General features: G+C 33.0%; 1 protein-coding gene across 1 annotated transcript; it reads left to right on the top strand.

The window, feature by feature from the left end:
* The first annotated feature begins 16830 nt into the window (after positions 1-16830).
* LOC142539092 (BIIDXI-like protein At5g11420) lies at positions 16831-18574 on the top strand. Its single transcript, XM_075644381.1, has 3 exons — positions 16831-16948; positions 17403-17903; positions 17971-18574. Exons 1-3 carry the CDS (start codon positions 16876-16878, stop codon positions 18480-18482), a joined length of 1086 nt encoding a protein of 361 aa, XP_075500496.1. The 5' UTR covers positions 16831-16875; the 3' UTR covers positions 18483-18574.
* The last annotated feature ends 243 nt before the right edge of the window (positions 18575-18817 follow it).

The following is an 18817-nucleotide window of genomic DNA, read 5'->3' as shown; positions in this document are numbered from 1 at the left end:
AACTAAACGTAAAAACTGAAATATATATTTAAGACAATAGAAAGAAATCATAGTATTAATTTAATTAAGTATGCAATAAAACACAATTAATAGGTGGGGGTTAGTGGTTTAAGGAGAGTAATTAATGAATTAATTAATGTGGCGACACTGATTCCCCTCGGCTGACCTATTGCATACCTGTCAGCTTTAGTTTTTGGACTCCTTTGTCCCTTTTGAGCATCCCGAAGATTGAATAAAGTCGGGGCGTGCAACCTACAGACTGACCTTTTCTTCTGACTTCCTTTTAAATATAAATTCAAAATTAGTCCTAATCGAACCTTATTATTTCTTTTTTATAAGGAAAAAAATTTTATGATATGGTCTTCGAACACATATTTATTCAATTTATTTCATAAAAAATATTATTTTATATTTCAAATATGACTTATTTTATAAATATAAATTTGCGAGACTATCTGAAATAAGATATACTCATTTTTTGTATGGCTTAACTAGATTTTGTCTTTGGTATCGACAATGAGATTTCGGTTTTCTACGTGTCCAAACGCAACGAAAGTTTAAAAATTTTTATTTTATTTTAATGGACGTTCACAAGAGACTTTGTAAACAACCTTTTATTTCTAAATAAATTCAAGGTCAACTAAAATATGTAAGAGTAATTAGCTTGGTCTCTTTTATATAGCCACTTCAAATATTTAAATATAACCCTTTTAAGTTAATTTATAATTTTATTTGATACAAATTTTATCTAAAGAAAAATTATTTTTAACTATAAGAATGATTCCATTCATATTGACAAAACAAAACTGCTTAGAAAGAGGAATTAAAAAATTTTAAAAAAAAATTTTTTGTTTCCTATCACACCACTAAATCGTGCAATTATTTGTCAAATTATTACAACTACACCATGTTTTTAAATTTTAAAATTAAAAGTTTATCAATTGTATATAAGACAAAATTATATACAATGTGTGTGTAGACCGCTAATTTTAGTGAAAGTAGATTATAGCAAAGTCGTCTGATTATTATTTTATGTCTTTCATCCTTCCTTTTCTTTTCTTTTTCAAACAAAAAACTAGTAAATCGTTTTAGTCCAAGACATGCGTAGATCCAAGCTTAGAAAACCATTCGAGCCAGAACCAATGTATCGATGTTAAAAAGACGGTGGTAAGAACAAAGGACAAAAATCATTAAATACAGTTAAAGTCTAGAATAAAATACAACAAACTTTTTCAAACGACGATAAGTAGTTTTGAAGAAATCACTTATTATCGTTGGAGAAGTTGTTATATGAACTTCGAAGTTCTCAAGAAAAAATTACAGACAAAGATTACCAACATTATCGAGATTGCATCGAAGTTTTCATATCACCATATATGTCCATCATATGAAGCGGAGATGCATCCATAATCAAGCTCATATTTCATTGTCATATATACTACTCGACCAAGGAGCTCCTTCGAACATTAGAGCACGGCTTCAACGGCTACATTAGTTCATCAGGGATCAATGTGCTCGTCCTGCAGCAACGTGGTGTTGTACACGGAATCAACCTTCAGACCATTCCGATCCAGTAGATGACGACGAACAACTGTAGAAGTGGGTGTTGGGGAAAACCCATAAACCGCAGAATCCATCATGATAAATCATCAAGAATTTGACTGAAATCTTAAACGGAAGCGTACCTGAAGCCATAATCCTGAATTCTTTAAAATGTGTCTTGATCTACCAGATCTACGCGCTCTTTCCTTGAGAGAATCCTTTAGTTTCTCTTCAGAACTATTTTCTTAATGGGGGAGAGAATAGTGAAAGTGACAACGCGAGATCTGGGGACCATGACCCATATTTATAGATAATGTTTATCAATATCTTCTGATATTTCTGTTTTAGCCCATCATAAAAACAGAAATTACACTTATGTCTCTACACATTAAAGGCCCACAACCCATTAGATACATTAAAGCCCAATAACCCGAAACATTAATTGATCACTTTATTTTGGTCTTAACTTAATAGACAACCCACAATACATAATTATTCACATATAAGCCCATATAAATAAATTGATCCAACAATCTCTCACTTGGGCTATATGTGCAACTTTATAATTATGTTTGTGAAAATAACCTTATGAGCTCAAAATTGTTGTCATTCTGAAATGTATCTATAACCAATCCGGTCCATCAATCACATCAACATAGGATCAAAGCAATCTTCGCTACACTCAAGATAACTAGACCCATCAATGGTAACATATGCCAACACAACTGAATGACATGGATCGTGAAGTGGATGTGTAGCATGGAAATTTCATGCAATGTGACCGTAACATGCCTATTTCCAACTGGTCCTCCCTTTAACCTTATTGAGATCAAACTTTAAATCATAATCAGAGTGTGACTTAACTTGAAATTTATTTCTGCAGAAAATAAATTTACATAACTGTAACTGAAAATGTCTACAATTGAAAAGCATTTAAAATAACAAACTCCCACTAAAACTGGATTTCCTCAATTGACATAACACACATATTAGCAGTATGCTCATGAAACTGTTTGGGTGGTAGTCCCTTAGTAAGCGGATCTGCAACCATGGAGTTTGTACCGATATGCTCAATAGACAACTTTCCACTCTGAATTCTTTCTTTAACAACCAGAAACTTGATGTCAATGTGTTTTGACTTCGTCGAGCTCCTGTTGTTATTGGAATACATAACTGCTGATTTATTGTCACAATGTAATCTTAGTGGCCTTTCAATGCCATCAACAATGCGCAGTCCAGTGACAAAATTTTCCAGCCATATTCCATGATTGGATGCCTCATAACACGCTACAAACTCAGCTGCCATGGTGGAAGAGGCTATAAGTGACTGTTTAGCACTCTTTCAGGAAATGGCACCTCCAGCAAGGAGATAGATGTAGCCCGACGTAGATTTCATACTATCTTGGCATCCAGCAAAATCGGAGTCAGTATACCCAATGATCTCAAGCTGATCCAACCTCCGATATATGAGCATGTAATCTTTTGTTCTCTGTAGGTACCGTAAAACTCTTTTGACTGCTTTTCAATGTTCCACTCCTGGATTACTTAAATATCGTCCCAACATTCCTGTCACGTACGCAATATCTGGACTTGTACAAACCTGAGCATATATCAGACTCCTCACTGCAGATGCATAGAGAACCTTCTGCATTTCTTTTTCCTCAAAATCATTCTTTGGGCATTGTTTGAGACTAAATTTGTCTCCCTTAGCCACATGGGTATCTGTTGGTTTATAATATTGCATCCCGTATCGCTTGAGAACTTTCTCGATATAGCCTTTCTGAGATAATCCAAGAATACCCCGAGAACGATCCCGATGTATCTGAATACCCAGTACAAAAGATGCATCACCAAGATCCTTCATCTCAAAATTCTTAGCTAGAAATCTCTTGGTTTCATGCAACAACTCTATATCGTTGCTAGCGAGCAGAATGTCATCAACATATAAAACCAGAAAAAATATGCTTACTCCCACTGAACTTATGGTACACACAATCATCGACCAAATTCATCTCAAAACCAAACGAGATGATCACTTGATGAAATTTGAAATACCATTGTCGAGATGCTTGCTTGAGCCCATAGATGGATTTCTTTAATTTGCAAACCATATTATTTGTGTCTTTGGACACAAAATTTTCTGGCTGCACCATATAATCATTTCATCAATGTCACCATTTAGAAACGCAGTCTTTATATCCATCTGATGAAGCTCAAGATCGAAATGCGCCACCAAAGCCATTATAATCCTTAAAGAGTCTTTCGAAGAAACCAGAGAGAAAGTCTCTTTATAATCAATGCCTTCTTTCTGTGTAAAGCCTTTAGCGACAAGACGAGCCTTATGTCTTTCCACATTGCCTTTCGAATCCCTCTTGGTTTTAAATATCCATTTGCAACCAATGGGCTTCGTACCTTTAGGCAATGGGACAAGATCCCATAAGTCATTGTCCTTCATGGACTTTATCTCCTCATTCATGGCATCATTCCTCTTTTGAGAGTTAGAACTTTCCATGGCTTAACGGAAGTTAATAGGATCATCCTCCATCAATCCAATGTCTGCCTCATGTTCTTGAAGAAATACAATGTAATCATCTGGCACTGCATTTTTTCGCTCTCTAGTGGATCTCCTTAATGGCATAGGTTCTGGAGGTGCTTGAGTTTGTTCATCTGGAATGAGAGGATCTCTAATATTGTCTTCCTGTATTGTGTCTTGGTCAAAGTGAGGAATATGATCCTGACCAATGTCCAAGACACCTGTGGGAATATTTACATATTCCTCTTCAAAGACAATATCCCTTACTTTATCTCCCCCCGCAAACTCAACATCCTCAAAGAACCTGGCATTTCCTGACTCAAAAATCGACTTACTCGTGGGATCATAAAACTTGTACCCCCTGGATCTTTCAGAGTATCCAATAAAATAACAACTAACCGTCCTTGAGTCCAGTTTCTTTTCATTAGGCTTGTAAGGCCTTGCCTCAGCTGGACATCCCCAAACGTGCAGATGCTTAAGACTAGGCTTTTTACCCGTCCAAAGTTCATAAGGGGTTTTGATCGCTGCCTTAGTTGGAACCCTGTTAAGGATATATGCTGCGGTCTTTAGTGCTTCTCCCAAGAGTGATTCTGGTAAGGTAGAATGACTGATCATACTCCTCACCATGTCCTTAAGCGTTCTGTTTCGTCTTTCAGCAACACCATTCATAGTGGGCGAACCCGGCATAGTGTACTGTGGGACGATACCGCATTCCTCCAGGAATCTAGCAAAAGGTCCTGGACGTTGTTCACCTGAACCGTCATATCTACCATAGTATTCACCACCACGGTCAGATCTAACGCTTTTAATCTTTAAGCCAAGTTGATTTTCAACTTCAGCTTTATAGTTTTTGAACACATCCAATGACTGTGCATTTTCATGAATGAGATAAATAAAGCCATATCTTGAAAAATCGTCTGTAAACGTTATAAAATACTATTGACCATTCCAAGAAGCCGAAGGGAATGGCCCACAAATATCAGTATGTATAAGTTCTAAGATGCATGAACACCTGTTGGCTTCAAATCTCCTTTTGTTGGTTTGTTTTCCCTTTATACAATTAACACAATTATTAAAATCTGTGTAATCTAAAGGTTCGAGAATTTCGTCTGACACGAGTCTCCTTATTCTCTTTTCAGAGATATGACCCAATCTTTTGTGCCATAACGCAGCTGAATTCTCACTGGTTAATTTTCTTTTAGTGCCTCTACTTGTTTGCAGGGATTCATTAAATGAAGCAATAACATCCAAAGAATAGAGATTATCGTATCCTGATAAAGAACCAGAACCAACCAATTTTGAATCGAGAAACAAACTGAATATTCCATTTCCAAAAGAACAAGAATAACCAAATTTGTCCAATGCAGAAATGGAAATCAAATTCCATTTAAAAGACGGCACAACAAATGTTTCATAAAGATCCAAATATATTCCAGTCTTTAACAATAATCTAAATTTTCCTATTGCCTCAACTTCAACTTTGTTGCCGTCACCAACATAGATGAATCTTTCAGCATCACTTGGTTTTCGGCAATCCAGGCAACCCTGCATAGACACACTGATATGAGTTGTTGCACCAGAATCTATCCACCACGTGTGTCTAGGCACTGAAGTTAAATTAACCTCAGAACAAACCATATTCAGAAGCATACCTTTCTTAGCACGCCAAGCGTGATAATTACTGCACTGCTTCTTCATATGCCCATCACTGCCACAGAAAAAACAACCAGAACTTTGAGAATCACTAGGACTCTTCTGTTGTTTCTTCGGAGGCTGTGTATCCGCAGCTTCCTTATACTTTCGTTTCTTTCCTTTATCCTTCGAGGTAGAGGCATAATGAGCACTTTCTGTCTTGTCTTGCTTCAACCTTTCCTCTTCCTGGACACAGTGCGAGATGAGCTCATTCAGAGACCAAGTCTCTTTCTGACAGTTATAGCTCACCTTGAACTGGTTAAACTGAGGAGGAAGAGATATCAAAACCAGATGCACCAGCAAGTCCTCAGAGAGGTCAAGCTTCAGTGCTTTCAACCTTGAAGCAAGATGAGACATTTCCATAATGTACTCCCTGATATTGCCCTTACCTCTGTACCTCATTGAAACGAGGCTTGCCAAAAGTGTACCAATTTCAGACTTTTCACTTTTAGCAAACCTCTTTTCGAGGTCTTGAAGGAAAGCCTTAGCCGTAGCAATGTCGCTAGACATTGTGCCCCTGAATGTTTCTGGAATGGCCCTCTTCATGATCATCATACACATGCGATTCGATCTCTCCCACCTTTCAAACTCTCTCTTTTCATCAGAGGTACTCTTATCCGTAATAGTGGGATGAGAGTCAATCCTTATTGCAAGGTCTAAATCCATGACTCCGAGAACTATCAACAAATTCTCTTGCCACGATTTAAAATTCGAGCCATTTAACATAGGAATATAATTTATGTTGGAGTGAATATTTGCTAGGAGTCAAATCTGAATAGAGAACAAAAAAACCAAATATACATGTTCAACCAAATATCCAAATAAAATAATCAATAAATTCAAATAATGTAAACCCCCATAAACAGAATATCGAGCACTCCATTAATGTTTCATCTTTGGACAAAAGATTAACTTGTAAGTGATATCCTGACGCAGTAGTCAAACACTGATAGTAACTATCATGTCAAATAACAACCTTCCTTTGGGCCGATTTATTATTCACATGAAAAAAAATCGAAAAACTATAACATGTTTATCACCACAATTGCATATGTGATTATATTAAATATTAACCTTCCTTTGGGCCGATCAATATTCATATAAATCACATATACCCAAAATCCTTTTGTATTTCAAAATAAAATTAATTTCCATAAAAGAGGTCACTTTGACGACATTTTATTTCAATTAATCAATTTTAAAAATACATATAACCTTGTCATTATTTAATTAATGAATATTTAACCTCAACCGAAAAAAAAATTATTTTATTTTTTCGTAAATTCCGTACGGGTCGGGTCGACCCGGTTCCGTACGATTCGGGTCGACCCGGGTCCGTACGACCCGACCTGAACCCGTACCTTTTTTTTTTTAAAAAAATTTAATCCGAATTTTCGATTTTCCTCTAAAATATTTTGTTGAACAAAAATCGGAAGGAAAATCGAAATCTTATACCAAATCTTTAAAATTTTACAACCAAATCTTTTTACCAAAACTGAAACTTTAAAAGATTTGGTTTTCAACCAAAATATTTTCCAGATCTGAAACCTTATCAAAAAAAAATTTTCAGATCTAAACCAAAATAATTTTCAGATCTGAAACCGTATCAAAATATTTTCAGATCTGAAAACATATCAATATATTTTCCAGATCTGAAGCCATATCAAAAATATTTTAAACAAAATTTAATTTTTTAGATCTGGATCCAAAAAGTATCCAAAAACTTTAAACAAATCTCAATGATTCAAACATGAATGGCTTTGATACCACTTGTTGGGGAAAACCCATAAACCGCAGAATCCATCATGATAAATCATCAAGAATTTGACTGAAATCTTAAGCGGAAGCGTACCTGAAGCCATAATCCTGAATTCTTTAAAACGTGTCTTGATCTTCCAGATCTACGCTGTAACGCCCCAGATTCGACGACTGTCCTCACTGTATCAAGACGAGTCTTTCCAGCGTGCTTATGTCCTCACTCACACGCACCCTGGGAAACTTCCCAGGAGGTCACCCATCCCAAAATTGCCCCAAGTCAAGCACGCTTAACATTGGAGTTCTTATGTGATGAGCTACCGAAAAGAAGATGCACCTTCGTGATATGAGTAGTACAAATCAAATCTTTTAAGCCCTCTTCAACTGTACAGTCCATTACATTGAACAGTCTCGGAATCCCTCTCATTCCCGTGTGGGTTCGGTTCATTCATGTTCCCTTCACCTAGAAGCCTGCCAGGAGCCGCTCATTGTCCGTGCAACTGATGGCACCGGCGATCACCCCCCGCCCTCTTCGGCCCCGGGCCTCACATGCCCACCAGCTTCCGCTTGGTTCGTCCCCGAACCACACCGTACTAAGAGAGGCTGGCTCTGATACCACTTGTAACGCCCCAGATTCGACGACTGTCCTCATTGACGCGCTCTTTCCTTGAGAGAATCCTTTAGTTTCTCTTCAGAACTATTTTCTTAATGGAGGAGAGAATAGTGAAAGTGACAACGCGAGATCTGGGGACCATGACCCATATTTATAGATAATGTTTACCAATATCTTCTGATATTTCTGTTTTAGCCCATCATAAAAACAGAAATTACACTTATGTTTCTACACATTAAAGGCCCACAACCCATTAGATACATTAAAGCCCAATAACCCGAAACATTAATTGATCACTTTATTTTGGGCTTAACTTAGTAGACAACCCACAATACATAATTATTCACATATAAGCTCATATAAATAAATTGATCCAACAGTGGGAGTTGATATCTAAGCTTGTCGTTTGGAAGATCGGTTATGATTTGTTGTCCCGACAGAATGATAAGAGTTCTAACTGAGAGTGTGATTTCAGTTGAACTTGATTTTTACAACATGCTTGAATAAATCAAAGTTTTTTAGTGGAATCTTCCAGAAAGAGAAGAAGATGAGACGTAGAAATATTTGATTTCCGAACTTTCAAAAACAAATATACGTGTTCATATTTTTTTTATCTCTCTCATTTTTTGTATATCAATTTGACCAAAACATTTGTTACATTAGTTCGAGTTATTCCCGTAGTATTAGAAAAAGTCAATTTAGTTAAAAGAATACATTCCAATTTTTGAGTGTGTGACAAAAATACTTGGTATCCGTCGTGCCGTATTTTTTTATTTGAGAGGCAAATCATAATATTCATAATAAATTTCCACCAGCCCGGATATTTAATTTTTCGAAATTCGTTTCACGTATATTTTAAAATCAGATTGTCCAATAACCCACCACTAACCTCGAGATGTTAAAATGGAACCGATTAGTCAAAAGACTGAGATTTGACCCTTCTTTTTAAGTTATAATAAATAAATTTAACTCCAATCGCCTCACGAAATTTATGGATTTAAATAAAAGGTTATATTTTTATTTAAAAGAAATCAAAAATCCTTTTAATAAAGAAAGTTATCGATGCGCAGATATATGGCTTGGTGAAATCAAAAATATTAATTTTTTTCATCGATTAAGTCGGATCAAATATCTATGTTATAAATTTAACTCGTGATAACATATCAAATGGATTTTGTGTAAAAATAATGAGTCACATTATCACAGTCATCATGTGCACATTTCAAATAATGGTTTGATAATATCATTAAATACGAGTATATTAGTAAAAATAAAGTTTTTTTTTTTAGGTGTTCTTCTGAAACTTTCTTTGTATGTTTAATATACAAAAAATGTATTAACATATTGTGTATAAAATACTTCATATTTTTTAAAGATTAAAATTTAATGCGTTACATTGTAAAAAAGGAGATAATTTATGAAAATTTCAATGATTATTTCGCGACGTCCTTGATATATAAGAACATGAGTATATTTGTTCGAATGATGAGACGATGAAGTTAGATGCATAATACATAGATTTATATTTATTAATAATATAATAATTTACAACTATAATTTTATATAAAACATGAGCCAAATGTTGGATAAAACAAATATGTCCAATAAATTCATGCATTATCCTCCCTACAAAACAGTTAAAAAAATCCATTGGAAGACACGATTGTTGGTAGCAACGTGAACATAGTTATAAAAAAAAAACCATTGATATCCAAAAAATATATATATATAATATAATATGCAATGATAAATTAGGAAAAATATATAATTCAAGTTTCAATTTAGGATTTATTCTCTAGGACTAAAACCTTAGTTTAAACTCTCAAATTTTGAAAAAGTGATCAAAAATATCTTTGATTTTATAACTGGATAAAAAATGATGTCAAATCTAGGTTAAATTATTTCAAATACACAAAATTATTATTATTACCTAATTAAATGTTTGAAGAGTAGACTTTTCTCAAATAATACAGAACTCATGTTGGAGATTAATTATTTGTAGAACTTATTCCAATATTTTGATATATTCGAAACAAGAAGATCTACCAAATATTAGATATTAGGAACAAAGTGGAAATTATTATAATCCAAATATAAAATTATGATTCAATCTAATAAGTTCTTGGAAATAGTAATAGAATCCTCTAAACTTTCCATAGATATTAGATAAATCCAAAATACTATATATAATTATGACAGTATGTTGTATTATGTACCACAAAAATTGGGGAAAAAATCCTTGAAAAGCAAGAAGAAATTCTTGTAACACAAAATGATATTCAAACAAGAATCCAAGCTCTAGAATAACAAACAAGTTCTAGCAGAAGAACCTTGGTAAGAAGGTTATCATCATCGTTTAGTATTGCACTCTTATTACATCAAAGATGGATGACCAAGGTGATGCCAAAACATTTAAACGAAGAAAAAATGATCAGTCTAATTAAAAATGTCTCAGAAAAAAATTAGTCTGATTACGACTTTAGAAAAGATTGGTCTCGATAATTTTCAATATATTGCAGAATCTTTTCCAAATCTCATGGTCAAATATATCAAGATGAACACAACTGAGGTGAATCGCCTTCAAAAACCTAATCATCTATGCAGCTTGCATGTGTAACAAATAAAGTAAATATCATAATTAGATAAAATCATAAATTATTATTAAAATAAATATTATTATTACATGAGAGTCAATAAAGTTCGAGTCACAAGTTGACTCGTTTGACACATACTCTAATAATATAATAATTTTAAAAAAATATTCTATCCAAATTATTGGAGCAACAGTGGGAGAATTTGGAAGAAAAAATTCTTAAAAAGATTGAATTTTAATCAATCGAGTGTTGGGCAATTTTCTTGTCTCCCCGTTAGATCCACTCTTCTTAGGATGATAAAGCTATTAATAATAATGATCAAGAATTTCTAGTCGTCAGTACCAATAATTTCTGCGAGCGAATATATCGTAAAAAAATTGTCTAGAATGATTTATTAGACTAATATAATTTGCAAAATATTGTGTTAATTCAAAAATTTATCCGATATATATCGAAAAATAAGGACCGCAAATCCTAACGTCATATAAAAATAATTTAATAAAATTCAATTATACATTTCCTAGAAATTGTCGTGGAAATAATATTTTAATATTTGAAATTTAAACGAGAAAACCGTTTAGGTTCGAGAGGGTCCCATATGGTACAAACTTCCATCAATCAAGTCTTGTGTAGCTTTAAACAGCTATATTATTGGACCCCACAATCCATAAATTAAATATCCAAAAGATTAGGGGTGTCAAAATTCGACACGACCTAATACGAAAAAAATCAGGTTCGGGTTGGAGTTTTTCGGGTTCGGGTTGAGTTCGGGTTGGGTGGATTCGGGTTAGTGCCATGTTAGGTAGGTTTCGGGTTGGGTCGGGTTGGGTCGCGGATTGACCCGCGAACTTTTTTTTTTTGAAAATATTACCTATATTTTTATATATGCTATGTTTGAACAAAATTTATTGTATATTTATATGATAAATTTTCATCATTTAATATTTATTTTGCATATTTTTATTTTTTTAACAATTTTTTATTTGATTTGGTAAATATACTTTTAATTTTCTACGATTAAACTTTCAAATTTAAATCGAAAATTTTGTTATTATGTATTTAAATTAAAATATTATTATTATTTTTTATTTTTTTGAATTTTTTTCATTAATTTTTTAAAAAAAATTAAAAAAAATAAATAAAATTCGAGTTAGACGGGTTAGGCGGGTTGAGTCGGGTTATACGGGTTCGTGTTCGGGTTGGGGGTTTTCGGGTTGCTTCGGGTTCGGGTTGGTTCGGGTTGAAAAAAAAATAAAAAAAATTCGCGGATTGACCCCGAAACCCGACTTCAACCCACCCGATTGACACCCCTACAAAAGATTGTGTATTTAATCTCCCTCCCCCCAAAAAAAAAGGAAAAAAAAAAAAAAGACCTTTGTGGTAGGAAAAATAAAATAGATGTTACCGACTTATATATAGCATAATTCTATATTATTAAAAGACCAAAGTGATTAGACCCAAAGTAATTTAGATGGTAAGGTACGATGAGCTTTGTCAAGAAATCAAATGTTTAATTTTTTTTTTTTTTCTCAGGCATCTTAGCTTTTAGTACGATATTATTCATATTTTACGTTATCTTACATATATTTTATGTTCGAGCTCAAATATGATATTATTCAACTCGACTTAGTTTGTTTAGATCGCTCGCCATCTACAAAGAACTAATGAGCCCAGACAACTCATGAGTTTAAATGTATCAAGGGAAAAAACAAATTGTTTTTCTGAAATTGTGCAATGAAAATTATGACAGTCTGCGTCGTGATTCCGAGTGACTTAACCTTCTGTGTAGTATTGCGGGAGAAAAACCACAATGACAGCAAAAATTCCCTTCCCCACGTCGTAATAATTTTAAAAAAGAATTATGACAGTCAACTTGATTTTCATACGGACAAATTAGCACAAAAATGACACGAGACTCAATTTTCTTTAATAAGGGTTAAGCAAACACTTGTATGAGACGGTCTTATGTGTCGTATTTTGTGAGACAGATTTCTTATTTGAGTAATTCATGCTTTTTATGCTAGAAATATTACTTTTTATTGTGAATATCGGTAGGATTGACCTGTCTCACAGATAAAGATTCGTGAGACCGTCTCACAAGAGACCTACTCTAAAGATTAACAAGAGTTGGGTAAACCAAAATAGCTAGTCTAATCGATTCAATTGAGGATTTTACTAAAATATTCTCATAATCAATAATTATGCTTTCGTTTCGTTTAAAAACCTGAATTTATCATTTATACTGTCTTCTTCTCAATTTTGAAATCGGAACAAACAAATAACAAATTCCATAAATATTTGTCTCATGTCAATGTTTTTTTTTTGTCCCAATTTTAATCTTTTTTTCTTACGTGCTGATATGACACTGATGTTTACAGTGTCACACACTGAAATTACAAGAATCAGAAGAAATAAAACTAAAATATTTGACAATATAAAATATCAAATCGAAAATTCGTACGACAAAAAAATATAATGTTTTAAAAAAGCATTGGATCGGATAACTACAATAAATCGGACCGATACTCCCATCAATTGTAAGCCCAATACGATGGGCTTTCAAGTCTTATTTTCGTAAGATGAATTTAGGCCACAAGGCTGGGAATTGTATAATTTAGAAAAAGGGCCAGCATGAGTGTCAAATGTCAATGCTGTAACGGTCTTTTTTTAAATTTTTTTTAAAAATTTAATCATTAATCGATGAATGATTCTGTCTAACAATAATATCTTAAATTTAAAATAAAGCATTGAGTTCGAAAGTTAATTGTCACCTCCCCAAAATTTAAAAAAAGTATCTGGAACTAAAAATAATTAGCTGCTTTTTTTTAAAAAGAAAAAAATAGTAAAAATAATAATAAAATAACATAATTAATGATGCTTACCGATATTTCTTTGTAAAATATGTGAAAATTTATATTTTATTAATTAAATTAAAAATAATAATTTTGATGAAATATATATTTATTTATTGTATATTCGAAAAATAGATGCTTCTAAATTGAACCTTTGTCTTATTGTCTATATATTTCTTTATTTTTTTTTTCAAAAAGAAACGAATAGAAATAGACTCTTTTAGTCTCCCTAATAAGATCATATTTTTTCTTCAAAGATAATAATATTAATAAGATCATAATTTAAAAATGATTTATTAACTAAATGATTTATTTTATTTCCCGATAATTATTGCACATGCGACAAGATTATATTAACCCGCAATTATTGCAGACCAAAATGTAAGATTTGCATAATATTTTATCAAAAAAATTAATACGATTCCCTCGTCAAAGCATCACATGGGGTTGGAGTCTACATTAGTGTATCTTTAAGTATGACTCAATCAAACAACAAGTAATTGTATTTTTTAAGTATAAAAATTCTTACGAGACACTCATATTTTAGTTTTTTGAGACGGTTTTCTTATTCGATCCGATACATGAAAAAAATATTATTTTTTATACTAAAAATATTATTTTTTACTCTATACACTAATCGGATCAACTCATATCATGGATAACCGTCTCATAAGAGAACTATAATTTTTTTTTAAAAAAACATTACTTAGTTCTTAATCGATTTGATTATTTCATCTCGAATAAGTCGAACTTATTTGAATTTCCGTGTTTAAATAATTAAAAAAATAAAGACACATTTGAAATCAAAAGTGTAAATCTAAATGCATATGCACCATGTAATGTTCTTTTTATTGAGAAGTTGCAAGCAAACATTAGGAATTTGAATGACATGACTAGAATGATCGAAGGGTGTGGCTGGATTGAATTGATAGCGTGAGCGCAATTATAACCATCAGATCATAATTGGATGGATCAAATTCATCTAGATATCAAAACCTGACTAAACCATGAATTCGAAACTCAAAAAATTTTGTGGTACAATCAATCTTTTATGAAAAAATATTACTATTTATGTTAAAAATATTATTTTTCACTCTAAGTATAAATCAAATAAACCATCTCATTAATATTGTTTCACAAAAAGACTTACTCAAAAACAAAATATAAGAGGTCTTTCAATGAAATACTCGGTAATAACAAAAATAGAAACCATTCGAAAGTAAAAAATAGAAATCTATATTCTTGTTTTTGGGTTGAATAAAGCTCATATACAAGTAAAATTGCAACATTTAATCTTAGATAAAAACTTGTGTGAGACGTTCTCACGGTTCGTATTTTGTGAGACTAATATTTAATTTGGGTCATCTATGAAAAAATATTACTTTTTATGTTAAAAGTATTACTTTTTATTGTGAATATCGGTAGGATTGGACCCGTCCCACAGATAAAGATTCGTAAAACCGTCTCACAAGATACCTACTCTTAATCTTATATGTATTTATTTGTGATTTTGGTTTTTTTTTTATATAAAAAATGGTAGTTTTTTGCTAACAAACATAGATATTTTTTTAAATTATTTATTGAAAAAATAAAAAACATAGTAACAATTACTTGTATGTTTCTGAATTTCCAAACATGACCTCATCAAGTTTCCAAAAAACATGACCACTTCATATCATAGTTTAGCAATATATATATAAATATATAATTTTAATATACTACTTACGTATTGTGTATGCCCATTAATAAGATGAAACATATATATCATATGTAATGAAATATATCTTAATTGTATATTCAATAGAAGAATGACATCTCATTGATAATCACGAAAGTAGATACAGTGAATAAACAACATATCGAAATAATATATATTGTTTATATGCTGCTAACCGAATCTTGGACTCCCATGACCTTCCTGGAACCGATCAACATTAAACTATAACATGCATGTGCAGCCACAGGATAAAAAATGTGGCTTAATTTTTTTAAAATGTACAACATAATTTTATCATAAAATGTGTTCCTTAAATTGACCATGAAGTAATCGTTCACTTGATATCAAGATTTCATATTTGGAACGAGATCTAATGTTCGAGATTCGATTATTATAAACTGATCTTCGTCCATCTTAAAAAAAAGAATATGAACAACCACGAGACATGTTGTTGGAACTATCAATATCGATGTAAACACATATTTCAAAAAAAAAAATTAGATATTTAAAAAAAATTATATTATGGGTTATGTCAGATCAAAAATGTATTTCACAAAGTTGAACGAAGAGACGATATCACATGAATTTTTATGTTATATCATACATTATTTTTATTGAGGAAATATTTTATATAAAATTTTAAGAAATACAATAATCTTTTACCGAATATCTCGCTGGTTTGCCCTGACCATGTGGTGTGCAGGTGGCTAAAGTGGATTGTCTTCAACCTTCCCCACATAAACCAAATTTCAATATAAAAAAAACTTAATAATATAATTTGTTGAGTGTAATTAATGTTTTCATATTCTTAACAAGAAAATATTCAAAACCATGATTTCTGGCCATGATCAATATATTTTCCAGCAGTCTGCTCCTAGAATTGCACGTGCATCATAATGGTCTCCCCTTGAGTTCCATTACATGGTCCCAATATTCAACACAATCATTTTCTTTTTAATTTTTTTCCCCAGAAAATCACATTTGATGTTTAACCGGGTGACCGGCTAATACTCGAACTGTCAATTGTCCCACGTCGGTTGGATAAATAACACGGGAGTTGTATATATGGGTTTGGTCAATCCTCCCCTCTTGAGCTAGCTTTGGGGGTTGAGTTAGGTCCAAGTTCCAATCTTTACACGAACAAGTCCAGAGAACGAACTTTGTGGATTGTTACTCGCACCACGAAGCAAAATGAGTGGTGTCTGCTTGAAATGAACATGCTTATGAATTAAATCTATTAAAAATCAAAGGTGAAAAAAAAGAAGGTTCGTTTTTTTCTCTCATAAGTGATCATAAACGTAATCAAAGAAGATCATACCTAAATTATTTTACCCTGCCACAGAACGAGTTAATTGCAGATGAAATTGACCTCAATCACAGTCGAAGATAATTGTTTTTTGAAAATAAAAAAATAAAAGACAGAGGCCAGGAAAAACATGGGTGATTATCCATTTCCTCTTCATTTGAATACTTTCTTATGGACAAAAACACATGCATAAATACCCCTCCAACCCTTCTCATATTTCAATCCATTCTCTTCTCCCATTCCTCACCCAAAACACACACTAAAAAGTGTAATGAAGAGCATCAGCCTAGCTGTGTCATTGATACTTTTAGCCAGCCTTAATATTGCATTATCTTTTATAGACGGTACGCTTTCAAAATTCATCCAACTTTATTTTCAAAGCTAACTAGTTTGATGACCCTTAAATGCTAATACTTTTGAAGCAGAAAACGCTTAAATAAAAGAAACTAAATATTTTTTTGATTCGGGCCGGGGAGGATTATTCCGAACCGCTAAATATTAGCACTTTTTTTTTGGGATTCTTTTTCATGGTTACTTTATAGTTTCAACTGTTTATGGATCTCTCGACATTATTGCTGCTTTTAATTTAGCTTTTTGTGTTGCTCAAATTAAAATGCTCTATTAAATTTTGAAATCTCATACGTATAATTCAATAAAGTAATTATATATTTATGATATATAACATCTCCAACTCAATAAATCTCAATATAATTGCTAGACTAGTTGTAAATAATTTATATTGTGGCTTTAAATTGTACTTTATGAAGTATTTTTTATTTTTATATTTGTCTGAAACAGGACCATTGCCAAATGGAAATTTTGAACATGGGCCTAAACCCTCCCAAATGAAGGGAACCAAGATAATTGACCCTCGTGCTATACCATTTTGGGAAATCTCCGGCTATGTCGAGTACATAAAATCCGGCCACAGACAAGGCGATATGTTGCTGGTAGTTCCTGAGGGAGCCTCCGCGGTGCGACTCGGGGACGAAGCGTCCATCAAGACTAAGGTTAAGGTCACAAATGGAATGTTTTACTCCATTTCTTTTAGTGCAGGCAGGACTTGTGCTCAAGAAGAGAAATTAAATGTATCTACGGGGCCCAAAAATTGGGCCATCTTGCCCATCCAAACTGTGTATAGCAGTGATGGTTGGGATTCGTATAGCTGGGGATTTGTGGCCCAGTCCAATGAGATCGAAATCGTGATCCATAACCCAGGTTTCGAGAAGGATCCGGCTTGCGGTCCACTTATCGACTCGGTTGCACTCTTAGCTTTGTATCCCCCTAAAATACAAAGAGGTGAGTCGTCTATTTTTCATGCCTTGGATTTGTAGATCAATGACTTTGATCAAATTTGAGTTTTCAGGTAATATACTGAAGAACGGAAATTTTGAAAATGGTCCGTATATTTTCCCCAATGCGTCATGGGGTGTGCTGATACCTCCTAACATCGAGGATGATCACTCCCCATTGCTTGGATGGTCGATCGAATCGCTTAAAGCCGTGAAGTACATAGACTCTGACCATTTCGGAGTGCCCGAAGGAAAACGAGCGGTCGAGTTGGTGGCGGGAAGAGAAAGTGTGGTGTCACAAGGGGTGAAAACCATAGTGGGAAAAAATTATGTGCTCACATTCTTAGTGGGTGATGCGAAGAACTCTTGCCAAGGGTCGATGATGGTTGAAGCAAGTGCGGGAGCAGTGGTTCTTCAAGTTCCTTACGAATCGAAGGGCACCGGAGGATTCAAAAGTGCAAAACTTAGGTTCAAGGCTACATCAACCCATACTAGGGTTAGGTTTCTGAGCTCGTTTTATCATACCAAGAGCGACCATTCGGGTTCTTTATGTGGTCCGGTTATTGATGATGTGAGGTTGACATAGTGTTTATTTATGTGTTAGATTGAGGTGTTTTTTTTTTATATTCTTAATATTGTTTTACTGTTTTTTTTACATAAAACTATATTAATTTTTCTATGTTTTATCATATATAATATATGAGTGACAGATAATCGGTGCTCACATAAGTGTGCACGAAAATTTAAAACTTGTCATATTACAAATTAATAAAAAGGTCAATATTTTTATAAATATGGATAAAAGTAATATAGATTTAATGTCATATGAGTTGGATCTAGAACATAATAGCAATAGTAGTTGTTATTATTATTTAATGATTTAATCCATAAATAATATTTATATATTAAAAGGCATAATAA

This window comes from Primulina tabacum, chromosome 3, assembly GCF_025594145.1.
Source record: "Primulina tabacum isolate GXHZ01 chromosome 3, ASM2559414v2, whole genome shotgun sequence".
NCBI lineage: Eukaryota > Viridiplantae > Streptophyta > Magnoliopsida > Lamiales > Gesneriaceae > Primulina > Primulina tabacum.
The sequence above is the reverse complement of the archived record's forward strand: the minus strand, read 5'-3'. Positions and strand labels throughout refer to the sequence as shown.